The 15,723-nt window shown below is 40.9% G+C and overlaps 1 protein-coding gene across 1 annotated transcript in view; it reads left to right on the top strand.

Moving 5' to 3' along the window:
- SLC28A3 (solute carrier family 28 member 3) overlaps positions 1–15,418 on the top strand; it is a 51,019-nt gene extending 35,601 nt beyond the window's left edge. The window contains exons 9-18 of the mRNA XM_033123257.1: positions 816–896; positions 2,295–2,375; positions 4,404–4,529; positions 6,121–6,251; positions 7,409–7,577; positions 7,971–8,168; positions 13,225–13,306; positions 14,002–14,100; positions 14,341–14,461; positions 15,275–15,418. Coding sequence (XP_032979148.1) covers positions 816–896; positions 2,295–2,375; positions 4,404–4,529; positions 6,121–6,251; positions 7,409–7,577; positions 7,971–8,168; positions 13,225–13,306; positions 14,002–14,100; positions 14,341–14,461; positions 15,275–15,401 — 1,215 coding nt within the window. The 3' untranslated portion in view covers positions 15,402–15,418. The remainder of the gene's footprint in view (positions 1–815; positions 897–2,294; positions 2,376–4,403; positions 4,530–6,120; positions 6,252–7,408; positions 7,578–7,970; positions 8,169–13,224; positions 13,307–14,001; positions 14,101–14,340; positions 14,462–15,274) is intronic.
- The last annotated feature ends 305 nt before the right edge of the window (positions 15,419–15,723 follow it).

The following is a 15,723-nucleotide window of genomic DNA, read 5'->3' as shown; positions in this document are numbered from 1 at the left end:
TAGATCTTGCACAAATTGTCCTTGGTCATTCTGTGCCTCTGGTGGCAGCTTGTCCCTGGCCATTTAGCTGGGGAACAAGGAGTAGGAGTGCAGAGGGACACAGACTACAGCTGTGTGTGACCTCTGCAGAGTAGAAACTGTTCCCTGTAGACACACAGGCTGCATTGAACGCACCCAAAGAGCATTAGGAAAATAGGATCTAGAAAAAGACAATTTTGTTAACACAGAAGTAAACTAGTTTCCCAAGGTTAATCATTTTAGTGATTCAAAAATCTGTAAGTAAACTAATTTTACGTGAAAAGCTAAACTAATGTGTGCTTACTCTGTAGGAGGCACTGTGTATAAGCACCTACCACGCTGTTTCTGATCTGTGTAGCCACTATGAATAAGGATCTGAGGTTGCTCACATTTAGTCTCCACCCAGGTAACACTGCTAATGAGTGGTGATGCCCATGTCTGTTTCATATCAGAGCAAGAATATCTGCCATTAGCCTTCAGTTGGTTAATCCAGTTATTACAAATTCCCCCAAAACTTCATTCCTTCTCCGAGAAACTAAAGTAAGAAAAGTTCATCATAGCAGAGAAAAAAAAAAAAGTCAAGTTTCCTATATAATATGCTTATCCAGAACAAATTAGAATAAGAGACTGTGGATGGGGAAGCCACCCAATAAAAGTGTTGTTTAGTTCAAGAGGAGTTTCCAGTACTTTTATGATGTCTCAGAAAAGGAAGCAGAAAGAAGAGTGATCTGAAACATACTAATGCTAGCAGGGCCAACATTAACCTGTGACCACCTTCATCCCCGTCCCACCCCCAGGTCCTGCCAATCGTGGTTTTCTTCAGCACTGTAATTTCCATGCTCTACTATCTTGGATTGATGCAATGGATCATTCAAAAGGTACCAGGACTGCAAGGGATTGGGTGACAGGTGTAGAGCTGATTATTTCAGGGACAAAGTCTTAAATGCCTTTTATTCAGGTTTTTCCAAAGTACCTTTCTCTTAGTACGAAGATCCACCACCCAAGTTATTAGACTGAAACCCCAAAAACTCCTACATGTGTCCATAGAGGGAATTTTATCTCAGGGACTTCTAATAGGGCTTTGACTTGCAACCCACTGGATATCTTCATGAAACTTTAGCAATTACTTCTTTAGCCACAGACTTGACTCCAACAAGTCAGACAGCTGCCAAGGAAAGCAGCACTGTTCCCTTCATCTTGGCCATCCAGCTGTGCTTCACACAGAGTCACTGCTTATCCTCAGGAGGTCACGATAGTGGGCACTCCTGGTGCAGGAGTTGCTAGAGCATTAAAGCAAGTCAGAGGAAAGCGGGCACTGCTTTCCGTTCCAGGGGGAGTTTTATAAGCACACAAATTTAAAAAATAAAGTCTGAAGAATTAGTCTCAGTCCTGCTGCCCCAGCACCTGTCAATCCTACACTCATATGTTAGACCACAAAACTAGGAAATTTGTAAGATAGTTTGAATGCACATGACAGCAAGGCAGTACATACAGGGCCTGGGCACAGACAAAGCCCTCCTTTGATCTCTGTAAGTAAATAAAATGGAGAGAGGGAGAGAGAGAGAGAGAGAGAGAGAGAGAGAGAGAGAGAGAGAGAGAGAGAGAACCAGTCAACAAATTCAGAATTTCAGCAAGAGTGCCAAGGCTCATCATTTTCTGATTGTCTATTTAAACATTCAGAATTACTGTGCTCATGTCTAAGCATAAAGAAAGGAGAGAAAATGCAACAGAAAGTCCTCATCCTGGGGTAGCCCCACCATCTCTGGTTGGAAGTAACAGTACAAAAGTGGGACTATAAACTATGTTCATTTGAATTAACTAGAAAGGCCAAACTTCAACTACACGCCACTACTTATTAGTTGGGTAATCTTTGACAAAACAACTAAACTGTTCTATGCCTTGATTTCCTCTTCTATAAAATGGGCATAATTATAGGACCTCCCTCAAAGGGTTATTGTGAGGATTAAACGCATTACTAGAATCAAGGGCTTGAAAAGTGCCTGGAATGCAGTACAGCCTGCATGACTGTTTACAATATTTCAACAGAAATTCATTTGTATAATGTTCAAAGTATATACAATGACTCAGACTTACCACTCAAGGAGGATTTAATCAGCCTGCTCTATGGCCTAGATATGATATACTCACATGTAGCACCGGCACTGCCTGCCAACAATTGTTGAAGTCTGCAGTATTTTCCTCCAGTTTAAAGATCTTTATCCCTACTTTGAAGTTTTGTGTATACAAATAGTTCTTCATTGGCTTTTCCCATTTAGGTTGGATGGCTAATGCTAGTTACTATGGGATCATCTCCTATTGAGTCTGTAGTTGCTGCTGGCAATATATTCATTGGACAGGTAAGTTGTAATATCAAAAAAATAAAACAAAGCAAAAGACCTGCTGAAGTGAATACTCTTCCCAGAAAGTGGAATAAAAAAATGACTGTTATTTCTTTCCGTGTAGGGGAAGCATGGCAAAAACACGGAATATTTAGTATTGACAACATCCAGATTCTAGAGAGAGAGAGAGAGAGAGAGAGAGAGAGAGAGAGAGAGAGAGAGAGAGAGACAGAGAGAGAGAGACACACCAAGAGTCTTGGTGCATTAATGTGGGATTTGGGTTCTTGAAAATTATGGAGAGGAAGAGAGATTGAATCATTTTATCAAAGCACTGGGCTTCTCATGTATAGATTCTCAACAAATCTTTTCTGACTTAATTGAACTGTGAAGGACTCTGGCTCCCCTTCAGAGGCTAACAGCTCATGCACTCAAATGGAGTTCACCATTTCTCTTGGAGCTGCAGACATGCAAAGGCAGTCTTACACTCGGTAGTATAAAGCTCGTAGTAATGAAAGAGACCAGGAAAGGCTTTTGACCAACAACCATGCAGCTGTATACATACTTGAGCTCATTTTTACTTGGCGGAACTGGCTAACAGTCTCTTCTTTGCCGAGCCTGAAGAAAAATGCTGATGAACAAAAAAGCATTTTCACTTCTCTGATCTATCACATGGATAAATCATGGATAAATATTCTTTTGTTTAATGTCCATTTAAGCAAAAAATAAAAATAAAAATGACACCTCTATCCCTTAAAACAGCAGCATTCCTAAGGGGTAGCTAAGTAAGAAATGGCAATGATCGTTCTCACACTCAGGATTGTAGCTTCAGGCAGAATGGCATCACACACCATGGAAACCAAGTGTGAATGCTTGCTAGCATGACTGCCCAAGGAAATTGGATTTGAAGCAAAAATCAAGTCACCCAGAAAAACACACGGCCCCAAATCCTAGGCGTACAGATGCTCCAGGCAGGCTTCTTATTGGGAAGCGCAGCTTACTAGCCTGAAGCACAGTCTTTGCAGCAGGGCCCATACTTCCTTCCCTAGGAGTTGCAATTATAATAATTATAGTCATAAAGTCTCTCAGGACTAATTAGGGCACCATCTTGAGTTGATTACTCCTACCTGCGGGGTAAGAGGGCTCATGTACTAAGTTTTATTTAGTCCATAAATTGAAGCTCAACACATTCAATCTTGTAGAACAATTAGAAATAATGAGGGGAAAATTGTAAAATTGCACACATGCTTCTATGGTGCTCCATTTGATACTTAATATGCTAAAAGTACAGCTATTACTTATGGAGAGCCCCACACTGCAGGCAGCCTGCCCTCCTTAATGGGATTCAAACCCTTACAACTACACCCTCTCCAAGTTCTTTCCGCCCAAGCAGAAGAGAGGGGTCTCTGATTCTCAATGAGAAAAGGGCCAGTGGGCCCTTGTCCTTGTATTGCTGGTATTTTTATATATATTGGGGGTGCCAAAAAAATGTATATGCATTTTCAGAGACGTTATCTTAAAATGTGTATATATTTTTTGGGCACCCTCTGTATACATACTTGTCTCTCTAGTTCCCTGTGGTGTCAGCAAAGAGGTTTAGGATCTGTCGAATGAAGCTGAAAAATGAGAAGTCACAGAGGCTTGGGAATCACAATTCAAAAAGCCAGGCCACTGGGTGGAGTTACTTGGCCAGTGATGTTCCCACCTTACAGAAGTGTACACAGACATCAGAATCAAATCCTAGGCTAGGTGGGGGACTTATGTGAACTGGCCTTGTGAATTGCTCCAACTTCACACATGACTCTGTACTGTAAGCACACTGTCCTGGAGTTCAAATGACCCAGATATCTACAGTGTGGGTCCTTAAACTTGAGTATGCATCTTGAGAACCACCTGGAGGTCTTTTCTGCTTCAGTAAGTCTGAGAATTTGCATGTCTTCGGAGTCCACTCTTAGAAATACTGCTTTTAGAGAATGGAAATTTGAGAAATTGGCATAAATTCCCCAGATTTAAAAGGGAACATTTAATCCAGTTGCTCTTTTTTTCTAGTCAGAGTCTCCACTGCTGGTCCGACCGTATTTACCATACATCACCAGGTCCGAACTCCACGCAATTATGGCTGCTGGGTTTGCTACCATTGCTGGAAGTGTCTTAGGTGCATACATTTCTTTTGGGGTAAGAAAGTTTGGGGATTAATTTATGGAAAATACATCCTCTTCTGTCTTTGCTATTGTTATTTCTTTTTTTTTCCCATTGCAGCTAGATAAGGAGGCCAAAAGAGTGTCCTTTGTGCTGTATAGTTGGTCACAGTTTCTTTGGCATTTGAATGGAGTGACCCCAAGGAGCTTTGGGGCTTCATTTTCATATCTGTGCCACCTAAAGGTGAATTACATGCAACCATAACAAAACAAAATCATACGATGAGGTTACTTAGGCTGAAAATTTAAATTGTCTAAAAATAAATAAATGACACTATTATATTAGTAAAGGTAATCTAATCCAGAGGCCAGCAAACTATGGCCCATGGGCCAAATTTGAGTCACTCCCTTTTTCTTTTATAATCATAGTTTTTTTGGAAACCAGCTACTTCCATTCATTTCTCTATGGCAGCCTTTATGCTACAGACTTGAATAGTTGTGGCCCCAAAAGTCAAAAATACTTATTCCCTGGCCCTTTAGAGAAAATGCTTTCCGACCCCAGGCCTAGAGCAGTGGTTCTCAAACCTTACTGCACATTAGAATCACCCAGGAGCATTTAGAAGTCCTACTGCCAGGCCCATACCCCAGAGTAATTAAACCAGAATTTCTTGGGATAAGACCCAGGCATCAATAGTTTGTTGTTGTTTTTTTAAAGTCCCCAGTTTCCAACGTACAACCTACTTTGAGAGCTGGTGACCTATGGCATGGGGCTGGAGAACGTTATAACTGGTGCATGTGCCCAAGCACAGAGCTTACAAGCCACACATAGATACAACCCACAGTGGAGAGAGAGAATAACAGCTGTGTGACCTAGGTGGTTAGGAACTCTTACAAGATAGCCAAGTTTCATTCCACGACTTCAGGGAGGATGCGAAGGGCCAATCAGTGGGAAGACGGAAGAAGAAAGGGGCAAGGAGACCTCAGGAATAGCAATTTGACCAGATCTCCCAATAGGAGAAGAGAGAGGTGCTGATTCTGGAATTCTGAAAATACAGGGATGAGAATCCAGAAATCTGGAATCTCCTGTGGGGAGGAAAGGGAAAAGAGTTTAAGTAGACCAGTAGTGAGGAAAACGGAAATAGTTTACAGACTAAAGGGACTCTGGATAAAGGAATATTATGCAAAGACACAAAGGATTTCAGGAAAACAAAAGGAAGATGGAAAGGGGTGTATCTATGTCTGTACCCCCAGACATCCCCTATCTAAATTGATGAGGTAATGAAATATGGGCTTTAGGGCGTATTTGAACATTTACAAGGACAACGGAGAGTTTTCTTTGAAAGCTCCTACAGCACAGGATTAATTATTTTCTGAAATGATCTGATTTTAGTTTTGTGCTCCTCCTGGAGGAGATGATTCATTGACACAAATTCCTGCCTTCTCCCTCTGACTCTCAACGTGATGCTGACTTGGCTACTTGAGCTCTTCCAAGTCTCCAAAGAAACATTGTTTTCTGGCATAAAATCAGTTCCTGCCCATCTTTTCCTTTATAAGGCTTTTGTGTCATTTATTCTGAGCACAACAGAAAAGCTGTACCTAAGTTGGCCTTTTTTGTCCTGAAATTGCAGGTTTCGTCCACCCACTTGTTAACTGCTTCAGTTATGTCCGCGCCCGCATCACTGGCTGTTGCTAAACTCTTTTGGCCTGAGACAGAAACACCTAAAATAACCCTGAAGAGTGCCATGAAAATGGAAAATGGGTAAGTGGAACACGTTCACCTAGTTAGTGACTGCACAAGCCGACTGGGGGACGGGGGGAGGCATCCAAATTCAAAGTACAGCACAGAGTTGATAACCAGAGGGCACAGTGAATGGTGGCAGTACACTGAATTTAATTTCCCGGTGACTATACTTCACCCAAAAAATCTTGATTCAACATTTGAGGACAACCTTTCTAAATCCCTGAATGTCAATACCTTTCCTTAACTCTTCGATGTAGACATTTCACTTTAAATATGGCATAGGTTCATTGAGCTTTGGTTTAAGACCATTGGAAAGCCATAGGATAACCATTTCTAGAATTTTCTTACATAACAGGGAAGACACAGGATAAGGTAATCCTTAACCCCTCATCAGTTCATTTTCTTTGGCCCGGTGCAAAACGAAAAAAAGAGTGGAAGAGACTAAGGGATTTAGGATGTGCAAAAGTATTTCATGAAATAAAATTAATCAACTAACAGGTTTTCGAGATTCATCCCTTGTTTGTATATAGATAAAGTCATAACCATGAAGTGAAAAACAAGTTGTCAAAGAATATACGGAATATGTGTGAATCCATTTATAATTTTAGCAAATGTGTAAACCTACACAGCATATTATTTAGGGATACAGACAAGTAGGAAAATTGAAAAGAAAGGGAATGACAAGCAAATTTTAAGGGAGCCAGGTACCTCTGAGATTAGAGAGAAGAGAATGAGATTGAGAAAGTGCTGAAGGGGCAGGAGGGTGGAACTCAAAGGTGACAGTGACATTCCATATCTTAAATGAGGTGATGGTTATTCAGGCCTTGAATTGTTAGTTCTTTTACCACAAACATTTTATAAATCTTCTCTGGTAGGTACTCTTAATTAAATATCATTTTTAAAACCTGTAATATGTTTATCTTTTCCCAATTTTTTAATTATAAATGACCTCCATATAAAAGAGTTGTAGAACAGTTAGACATCCATCATCTACACTCAACGATTATAAGCGCCATCATGATTGCAGGGGATTCAAGTGAATATTTTGACTCAGGCTTGGGCCTGCGAGTTGGTCTCTCCCCCTGAGTGAGCTCTGATAAGGCCACTTCCATACCTGGGATGTCCAACCACCAACAACTCCTCGGTAATTCTGGGATTACTATTTTTTCATAAAGTGATTCAAGGAATCTCCTAGAAGCCGCAACACAGGGAGCCTCCTCATCCATCTCCCTGGTGGCCAGCATCGCTGTGAATATGATTGCCTTCCTTGCCCTGCTGTCTTTTGTGAACTCAGCCCTGTCCTGGTTTGGAAACATGTTTGACTACCCACAGCTGAGTTTTGAGGTATAAGTCTACCATGTTTCTCCTCCATTTTGTTTCCGCCTATCTTTGTTTAAATATAAAAGGTTTGTGAACAACCTTCCCTAACTGCCTGTAGTACACTCTTACCCAGTGTACACATTTATCGTGTGTTCCCCACCTCCCCACCCCCTCTGTTCCTATCACCCTCCTCCCCGCAACATTCAGTCATTCTCTCCTGATCCCATCCAAGAATCCAGATTACTTCAAATGACCCAATTCCAACCTTGACTCCCAGTGGATAAAGAGGAGCAAGGATGTGTGAAAGGATTTCTATGCCTAAAGGAAACACACAAAGGGCAAGTACAGTCTTGCCACAGGGGGTGAGGCAGAAGCTAATCACTACTCTAATAAAGTGTCTATTTTTGGTTTTTGTAGCTAATATGCTCCTACATCTTCATGCCCCTTTCCTTCATGATGGGCGTGGATTGGCAAGACAGTTTTATGGTTGCCAAGCTCATAGGATATAAGACATTCTTCAATGAATTTGTGGCTTATGAACACCTCTCAAAATTGATCAATTTAAGGAAAAAAGCTGGACCCAAATTTGTGAATGGTGTGCAGCAGTATATGTCGGTGAGTAAATATTGTGATTTTCAGTACACTTTTTCATCACATATATACAAGGTCTGACAATTAAGTTCACGAACTTGTTGCACCAATGTTGCTAACTTTTTTTGATATCAGAGGGATTATTCATTATGAATTTGTACCAACTGGACAGTTAACCAAGTTTACTATTTGGAAGTGCTGAAAAGGCTGCGTGAAAAAGTTAGACGACCTGAACTTTTCGCCAACAATTCATGGCTCTTGCATCACAACAATACATCAGCTCACACAGCACTGTCTGTGAGGGAGTTTTTAGCCAGTAAACAAATAACTGTATTGGAACACCCTTCCTAATCATCTGATCTGGCCCCCAATGACATCTTTCTTTACCAAGGATAAAGGAAATATTGAAAGGAAGACATTTTGATGACACTCAGTACACCAAGGGTAATACGATGACAGCTCTGATGGCCATTCCAGAAAAAATTTCAAAATTGCTTTGAAGGGTGGACTAGGCACTGGCGTTGATGCATAGCTTCCCCAGGGGAGTACTTCGAAAGTGACCATAGTGATATTCAGCAACGAGGAATGTAGCACTTTTTCTGAGATGAGTTCGCGAACTTAATTGTCGGACCTGGTCCATTCATCAGATAGTTACTGGTGCCTCTGTGTGTCAGATACCATGCAAGACTCTCGGGAAACACAAGAGAAGAAAAGAGACTAAAAATCCCTGGTCTCTTGGAGCTCATTATGTATATAGCACCTCACAGTTTTCAGTGATGTTGAATTAATCAGTGTGCATGTTTGTGCACATGTATGTAGAGAGAAACACAACTAATCCTTACCACTGCAATCTCTTGCTTTTCAGCACTATGGATCCAAACCCAGAGTCTTATGAGCTGGGACTGGAATCAATCAATCAACAAATATTTATTGAATACCTTCTGCATCCAGCTTACTTAGGTACTTAGGTATTTGTTCACAGCCCTGAACAAATGACAGGGCCTCTGCCCTAATGGGGCTCATAGTCTAATGACCAGGAAGGCCTCTTTCTTCCAGCTGAAAGAATTCTATAAACTCTGAGAAACCACCTAAAAGCAACATAGAACCGGACATCCTAAACCAATAGTGAGACACAGTTGCTACTCTCCAAGTGGATGAGAGAGAGTAGAAGCTCAGAGTCTGTGGTCTGAACCTTTGAAACAAGCATCCTGTAACTATGTCAGGGCTTCAGGTCAATAAGCTGCAAGGAGATGCTCGTGTCTGATTGGCCTTGGATGGGATAAGAGAACCCAAGTGAAGCCATTACTTAGGTCATATTTGCAGCTGAGTATCCAACTTTTACTTTCCTGAAGAACAAAACTGTCACACATGAAAACTCAGGGAAATAGTAAATATTTCTGACCACCACCATTATTCATTGAAACAATCCATTTGGAATTAATATCCTAGGCATATGTTTGGCTTTAAAAAGAAAGGAGAAGAAAAACATGCTTCCCAAGGTTCTCATAGAGACTGCCTACCTCTGAACACCACCACAGCCTTTCCCAGCCTCCCAAAGGCCAAACATGCAAATGCCCTCCCACATATTAAGAGATTTCAGGAGAGTATTGATTTGTGTTTTACCGTCAAGGCAGTTTGACCCACACGTCTGATATGAATAGTGGCTCTGTAGGTCTCCTGTTTTTCAAATGTTCATTCTTCATTGACCGGATGATGGAAGTTGGCCCAATGTCCTCACTGTTTGGATATCACCACTAACCAGCTTACTTCCCTGCCAAAAGTAAACAGTAGGCTAGATTAAGTGAAATGTTTTCCATCCCCAGCTGCCAGCTGCCAGGAGAAATTGCTTTTGTTAATGAGCAAAGCACGCTCCCAGTTGTGGCAGTGCTAAGCAGATTTGTGAACATGTTATTAAGAGGATAAAGACAAGAACAGTAGAGATGATTTGGGTTGGGGATGAGCCCAACTCCAGAGACAGGCGCACAGAGGACATTTGGACACATAAGCTCAACGGCTTCTGCTAGTGTTGAGTCATGATGGGGAAAGCATTTTTATTTTTCCAGATTTCTTATTTCCAGTCAACAAAATGAGTCCCCGCAATTTCTTGTTTACCAACCAAGAAGTGGTAGGGGTGTCCCAACCATCTTTTAGGAAATGTACCAAGTAACTGAAGTATAAGATCTGGGTGCATGAGGCAAAACCCCAATGTAATCTATTGAATTATGCCCACTGCTGACCTCCATCTAAGATAAGACATCAGAACATTTATGTAGCACCCACATACCCAGAATGAGGTTTTATTGCTCCATCATATTCTCTTCCTTAACGATAATACCCTATATGCTGACATGTAATATATACCATGATACATAATCAAAAGGTACAAAAAGATGCAGAGGGAAAAGTGACTCCTCCTATTTCTCTGCTGCTCAGCCCCTTTTCCTTTACCATATGCTCACTGTTCTAACCTGTTCTTTGCACTTAATGACATGTCTCGGATGCCTTTCTATATCATTGTCTGTGGCATACCCTGTTTCCCTGAAAATAAGACCTAGCTGGACCATCAGCTCTAATGCATCTTTTGAGCAAAAATTAATATAAGACCCGGTATTATATTATATTATATTATATTATATTATATTATATTATATTATAAAGATTTGGTCTTATAGTAAAATAAGACTAGGTCTTATATTCATTTTTGCTCCAAAAGATGCATTCGAGCCGATGGTCCGGCTAGGTCTTATTTTGGGGGAAACACGGTAGTATTCTATTGGATGAGCACACCATAATTTATTTTAACCAGTCCCTTGTTGTTCACAAACACTGTTACCAATTTTTTGCTGTTGGAGGTAGTACTACAATGACTGTCCTTATACATATGACATTTTGGCTCATATGCAGGGAGAATTGTAGGATGTATTATTATTTATTTCATAGTGCAGTGCAGCTCTTTCCATCATGTAATCTTGCACATTTATGAGAAAAGGCAAAGTGGTATCATTTCAGCCTTCTTTTCCTCTAATTATAAAACTCTACGTGGCCACATCTGTGTATCCCTTCCCCACAGTTCCCCAGAAAGGAGAGAGAGGAATCTCAAGTGCTTTGTGCCATCTCCCTTCCCATGGTCTCTTAATAGGCTTGCCTGATTTGAAGCCAATTGAACTAAATGAAAAGCACCAAAGAGAGCAGGGGACGAGAATGAGCTATTTCAGAAAGAGTGGACTGCTCAAATACTTGAAATATTTTTTCCTGCCTGTTATATGCACACTGAAAATCAACAAAGGGGTTCTCAGAAACCATGAAAAAGAAGAGGGGTCTTATAATCAACAAAAACTTACCATGACCACTTAATTCTTGAATGTAAGCTTTAAAAAAATCCAGTTAGTGAAAGGAAAAAAAAAAAAAAAATACAGGCACCACTACTTCGAATGTAGCACTGGCCTGGTTTGTTCTTTGAACCAAATCAAAAATTTGTCAGGATTTGGGAACAGAAAATCATTGTCTCAATTGTGTGGGTGCCTTTACCAGGTTGGATATGCCTTCGGTGAACAACAAAGAGCCTTTGTCAGTTCCTCAACCTGAGAAAGAATTATCTGGCCTGAGCAGCACCTCTGAACAATCAGAATAGAGGTGGGGAGGACCATGATTATGGTTTTAAAAATTCACCTTCCATCTTCTCACTGCCCTGTGAGAAGGATTATTAATTCTCCCACTTGTAAGCAGCCACCTAATATCCGGATAGTCAGAGCTGAGGAACAAAGAAAGGCAAGCATACACCACAGCCAGACCGAAAGGAATATCTCCTGTGATATCTGTGAGCTTCCGTTTTACTACGTAGTATAATTCCTTTTAAATTATATCCTCTTTACTGAACTATAATTTGATATAAAAAGGCCCAATTTTGGTATACATGAGCTTTGACAAATGTGTCACCATGACCACCATCAAGATATTGAACCTTTCCATCACACGTAAAAAGTTTCCCTCATGTCCGATTGCAGTCAACTCCCGCCTTCCCCAGTCCCGATAGCCAATCATCTTTCTTTCGCTGTAGATTACTTTTCCTTATTCTAGAATGTCATATAAATGGATTCACTTAGCATTCATGTTGCTGCATATATTAGTTATTTTTATTTTTATTGCAGAGTAGTATTCTATTTTATGGATATCACAATTTGTTTATCCATTTGCTGTCAAAGGACATTTGCACTATTTCCAGTTTGGGGCTACTATGAATAAAACTATGATAAATATTCATGTATAGTTTTCTTATGGGCATATGTTTTTATTTCTCTTCGGAAAATTCCTAGGAGTGGGATTGCTGGGTCATATAGGCAGTGTATGTTAACTTGATAAGAAACTGCCAAAGTGTGTTTGTATTTTACAAACAGGCTATGTCAGCTTACATTCCCACCAATAATATACAAGAGTTCCAACTGTTCCACATCCTCGTTAACATTTAATATTGTCCATCTTTTTTTTTTTAGCCATTTTAGTATATGTGTAGTGGTATCTCATTGTTTTAATTTACATTTCCCTGAGGACTAATGATGTCAAACACCTTCTCATGTTCTTATTAGCTATTTACATGTCTTTTGTGAAATCTCTTTGTCCGTCTTTTATTGGGTGCTTGTCTTCTTACTACTGAGTTGTAACAGTTCTCTATACATTTTGAATGAGTCCTTTTGTCAAATAAATGTAATGTGAATATTTTCTGGGACCAATATTGAATCTTCAGTAGCTAGTACTCTGCCTGGCACATTATAACAGGTGGCCAGGTCTTATTGAATGTTAGAAGTTATCATTAAGCAGAAAGTAGCAATTTGTAGAGGCCACGACTACCAATCCCAAGTCCTACATAGAGAATCTCTGAATCCATACAGCCCCTTTCCCTGCCTCAAAATTCAAGGGGAGCTGGAAAAGAGTCTAGGAAGCAACGAGTGTTGGACATCATGCATTGTGCATTCAATACTGATTCCATAGTCACAATAGTCACAATAGGAAGCCCAATTAGGATGTCAGATTTATAAGCTGGGTCACCCCGTATATACATCAGTATGTTTATGCTTATTTACAGATGCGTTCTGAGACAATTGCCACTTATGCTCTCTGTGGTTTTGCCAATTTCGGTTCCCTAGGAATAATGGTCGGCTCACTCAGTAAGTGAAAAGAATATTGTTCAACAACAGATGTGATGTAAACATGCTTCAAGTCTCTATTTTGCTCTCTAACATTATTCATAACAGGAAAAAAAAGGCCTTGCAACAGCAGGAAATCCTTTGGGGTCAATTTTTTATGCCTGTTTTTCAAGGTAGTTTTCCTATATATACCCAAGGTAACCTGAGGAAGAATTTGGTCAAATGGACAGGTGCTTTTCCACCCAGGGATGACATAGGTTTCACTTTGCGTGCCAGTTCTAGGAGATTTGTAATGTCTACCTGAAGAAGCATTCTGAGGTCCAGTGGAAGTTCAGTGGGAAAATGCTGTGATTAAATTCTTATGTCTGCTATGGGCATAGTAGATAGTTATGAGTTGCAAATATTTGGAATCTGTCCTTGCAACCCATTTGCCTTGCCACACCCCCACACCCCATTCCAGGAGCCTTTTGGATGAAACTGAAGAGTTGTTTCTTTGTGTGGACAAACTTCTTCCCTTCCTCACTCCAGATGTGGAGCTTCTCCAGATGTGGAGCTCATCACTAAGTTCTTGAACCTTGAATTTCCAGCTAAAATACTTTTTTAAGGTCAATTGACCTGAGACCCCAGCCCAAGAACAATTCTCAGAGGCTGGGACTTTGGAATTCTAATCAATAGTCTCAATATTAATCTCTCGTGCTTGCTTCCATGTTTCCCAGCATCCATGGCTCCTTCCAGAAAGCGTGACATCGCCTCCGGGGCAATAAGAGCTCTGATTTCAGGGACCGTAGCCTGCTTCATGACAGCCTGCATTGCAGGTACTGCATTCAGTCCTTTGTGTCCTAGCTCCCCATACCACAGGATGGAAGCTTTCTGGGGGGCAGTGCCTCCAACCAGCATATGCAGCATATGCTGCTGCAGAAAGCTGAGAAGCAGAGCTGCCGTTAAGCATGTTATAAAGTGAAATGTGTGGAGCACTGTGGAGGAGCTAAGAACAGAAAAAGAGTTCAGGGACTTTGTTAATTAATAAAATCAATGATACTCTGTTCCACTTCCAGGCATGCTCTCTGGCACTCCTGTAGACATCAACTGCCTTGACATTTTAGAGAATACCTTCAACTCAAGTTTACCTACAAACACAACCAATGTAATATCCTGTTGCCAGAGTCTATTGAGCAGGTATTGTATTCTTGATTATAACTTCTTTATATCCATTTGAGACTACCCCATCCACTTATTTTTATAACTTCATGACTCTTACTTTATCTAAATATAAGAATGTGTGTGGCAATTCTAACCAGCTTTCATTTTCACTTTTTTCACTAAGACTAGGAGCCATAATACTAGTCAGTGCTGCTCAAGCATGTAATATGCCCCCACATGTGTATTAGGCATGAATTAGCACACTTAAACTTTGCAATCACTGTATAAGTTAAGTACTCTTCCTTTGCTAAGCATTAGATAAAATCAGGGCTTGGAGAGACTACATCACTTGCCAAAGCAAAATGAGTGCATGCACAATCAAGACAGAAAGACACAAGAAGAGCCGATGTCCTTAACTAGTAGCCACTGTTACTTACTAGGTACGGCCTCCCTTTCGAGGGGATCAAGCAATGCAGGCTGTCCTGACAACATGGCGATGGGCTATGGAGGATGCGGGGGTCATGCCAGCCCCCCCACCCTGTACAGTTTCTATTGACAAAATGAATATCCCTACCCTATCTGCCCTTCTTAATATGCAAGTGTTCTATAAGGATTGATTCAATCCTTTCTTTGATTATTCTTGAGGAAATAGGGGAAGTCCTTGAGACCAACTAGGATTTGCGAGTCAAAACTAATTCTCCGGTGCCCCTGTTCTTAACCCATGCTAACCAGAATGTGAGGGAGGAAATCAGGTTCCCGCCCTGCGCTGTGTTTTCATGTGTCATCATCTACTCATCTGTTTCCGTCTTCTAAGGTTCAACTTAACTGTTTCATTCCACTTTCCACTAGAACTGTTGCCAAGGGTCCCGGCAAGGTCATCCCAGGAGGGAACCACAGCCTGTATTCTTTGAAGAACTGCTGCCAATTGTTGAGTCCCTCAACATTGAACTGCAGCTGGATCCCTACTGCATTTTGAGTTCACCCACTTCTCCAACAGAAGGTCCTGAATTTTCTGCTTTGGGGAGAAAAAAAAAAAAGGCTATTGTCCACAGACTGACACTTCCATCATGGAATCAGCTTTAATGGGAAAGAAGAAAAGCAAGAGTGAACCCTTCAGATCTACAGAATCTTCCTCCCCTTCCCCCACCTCGTCAGCCCCTTCCCCATTGAGAACTATTATGGCATCCCAAAGTGAAGTGTTGTCTCCAGTCCCCAAAATGTTTTCTTACCTTACAATTTCAGAACATTTAACCAGAATACAGGTATAAATGACAGCTCACAACAACTGCACTATGACT

The sequence above is a fragment of the Rhinolophus ferrumequinum genome, chromosome 12 (assembly GCF_004115265.2).
Source record: "Rhinolophus ferrumequinum isolate MPI-CBG mRhiFer1 chromosome 12, mRhiFer1_v1.p, whole genome shotgun sequence".
Lineage (NCBI taxonomy): Eukaryota > Metazoa > Chordata > Mammalia > Chiroptera > Rhinolophidae > Rhinolophus > Rhinolophus ferrumequinum.
Note: the sequence above shows the minus strand (reverse complement) of the source record. Positions and strands in the feature narration are given on the sequence as shown.